At 38.2% G+C, this 2283-nt stretch overlaps 1 protein-coding gene across 1 annotated transcript in view; it reads left to right on the plus strand.

Annotated features, from left to right (window-relative positions):
* si:ch211-195b15.7 (synembryn-A) overlaps window positions 1–2283 on the plus strand; it is a gene marked incomplete in the record, with an annotated part of 18609 nt that overhangs the window by 11952 nt on the left and 4374 nt on the right. The window contains 2 exon segments of the mRNA XM_014020990.1: window positions 845–940; window positions 1169–1313. Coding sequence (XP_013876444.1) covers window positions 845–940; window positions 1169–1313 — 241 coding nt within the window.

Consider the following 2283-nt stretch of genomic DNA (forward strand, 5'->3'; position numbering starts at 1 on the left):
GTGCATGTGTGTCAAGGACAGAAAGGCAGATGTGGCAGTGGAAGGTGTCAAAGCAGTTTGTAGAGAAAAACAAAGTAAAGAACAAAAAAAGAAAATGATTAATCGATTATTAAATTAGTCATTGATTATTTTAATAATCGATTAGTCGTCGATTAATCAATTAATCTTTTGCAGCCCTAAACTCTGTGTAAAAAAACAGGATTAAAGATACAAAAATACTATTTTATTTATTTCAAATCCAAATGATCTTTGAATTTCTGACTTACCTCATTTTCCTCTGGGATCAATAAAGTATTTTTGAATTGAACTGAACTGTATTATAGACATGTCCTGTAGACGTCCCATTGAAATATTGATAGTTTCACATTCAACACAATAATGTAATTATTGTTTCTTATGACTACAATCTAATACATTCATGTTGTAAATTAAAGACAAGCAGTTTTCTCTTTGATCCACCATTTGTTTGGTGATAAGTCAGAAACAGGTTGGTTAACTGATGTGTTTATAAAAGCTAAATTTGATGACGTGGTCACTGCAGCCATGGATTCTTAGATGAAACACAACAAGAGTGGAGGAAACAATGACACTTGAGTTAGTTAAAGGAAGAAAATGTATAAAAGGAAAGTTCAAAATTTGAGAGGACACCTCAAGACTGTTGCCTGCATCTCACGTRGCCTGAATTCACTCACCATCTGACTACAAAAATATTTTATATTGTCTCAAAGTCACACAGAATATCTGCCTTTAAGTCCATCAGACTGATCCTCAGATCTGCTTTAAAACTTTTTTTGTTCTTTCTGATGAAACATCAAATAACAGACGTTCTTTTCTTTGTTCTCAGGGTCAGAAGCTGAAGGAGAAACTAACTCCTGTTCTGAATTTACTGACGGAGAGTTCCAGGGTTCACCGGCAGACACGCCACTACTTACGACAGAAGGTAACAGATACGGTTCTGGTACCAGTACTAACAATAAAGCTAAAACCACATCTTTTCTAAAAACATCATCTCTTTACAAACTCACCCTGGGTCCAGTGATTAGACAAACATTCACACAACCACTGAAATGCTCAGAGGTGACGTGTAAAAATATCACCAGTTATTTTGTGGCTGCTTTACTGAAAACAGAACCTTAAATGTTGGACCTGACCCCATGTTCTGACCCAGATCCTGCCTCCTCTGAGGGATGTTGGTGTCCGACCTGAGCAGGACGAGACCCTCCGAGGACGGCTCGTCCGCCTGATGACTCATGTGGACACTGATGTGAAGGACTGTGCTGCAGAGCTGCTCTTTGTTCTCTGCAAAGAAAACGGTACAGTCACACGTCCTTTACATAGCTTCATTTCTTATTTTTAAAAAGAACACACACTGACTAYGAGCTGTAGGTTTTACTCATCAGGTTTTAAAATGATTCTGATCCAATAGAAATCGTGTTTGGTCTGCAGYTTCTTAGCCTTCATATACAACGGTGAGGAGCAACAAGAACCTCGTCTTAATTAGAGCAGAATAATTAAAAAAATATTCATACACTGAATAATGTAAGAAATGTAAGAAATCTCCTTTTTTCCAGTTGTCCCTCACTAAATATCTGGCCTGAAAAGTGTCCACTATGTCCTGGGGCCTCATGTTTCAGTGGTGCGTATGCACAAAAACCTTGCGTACGTCATTATCCATGCAAAACTCCGAATGTATCAAAACTCAACTGAACATGGAAATGTGCAAAGCCCTTAACTGCACTCAGTTCCACATTAATTGTGATGTACAAAAGCAATGTGCGTGGATTCCAGCGTACACACAGTTTGATACATCTGGATTTTTTTGTGCGCACGCCATTTTCTGGATTTGACCGTACGTCAGGTTTCAGTAAGAAATCCACGCAAGTCTTTGTACATGAGGGTCTTTAGACAGACATGAGTCCTGGTCAGTCTATCCTGGACTTTTGGGACGTTGTAGTTTAATTTGACACAAAGTAGAAGATCCAGTTCATCCTCAGTTGACAGAAAGGATTAGTTTTGGTCTTTTTCTTACTCATGTTTTGATAGTTTGAACCATAGTCATCATTTAAAGACTAGTTACCTCATCATGTTGAAGAACATCTTGCTTCACCGCCATGTTGGATGGGTCTCTCGCCTCACTCTAGGCAGCACCAGTGTGAGCAGCAATAACCGTATTTTGGGCAAGAACTGGAACAGTATTGAAAACTGGTCACATGGGTTTACCTTTTTACAAGTAAGATGGAAGAATAGTTTTGGTTATTTGACCATTTATAATATTTTGTCATT

Source organism: Austrofundulus limnaeus, unplaced genomic scaffold (genome assembly GCF_001266775.1).
Source record: "Austrofundulus limnaeus strain Quisiro unplaced genomic scaffold, Austrofundulus_limnaeus-1.0 Scaffold274, whole genome shotgun sequence".
Lineage (NCBI taxonomy): Eukaryota > Metazoa > Chordata > Actinopteri > Cyprinodontiformes > Rivulidae > Austrofundulus > Austrofundulus limnaeus.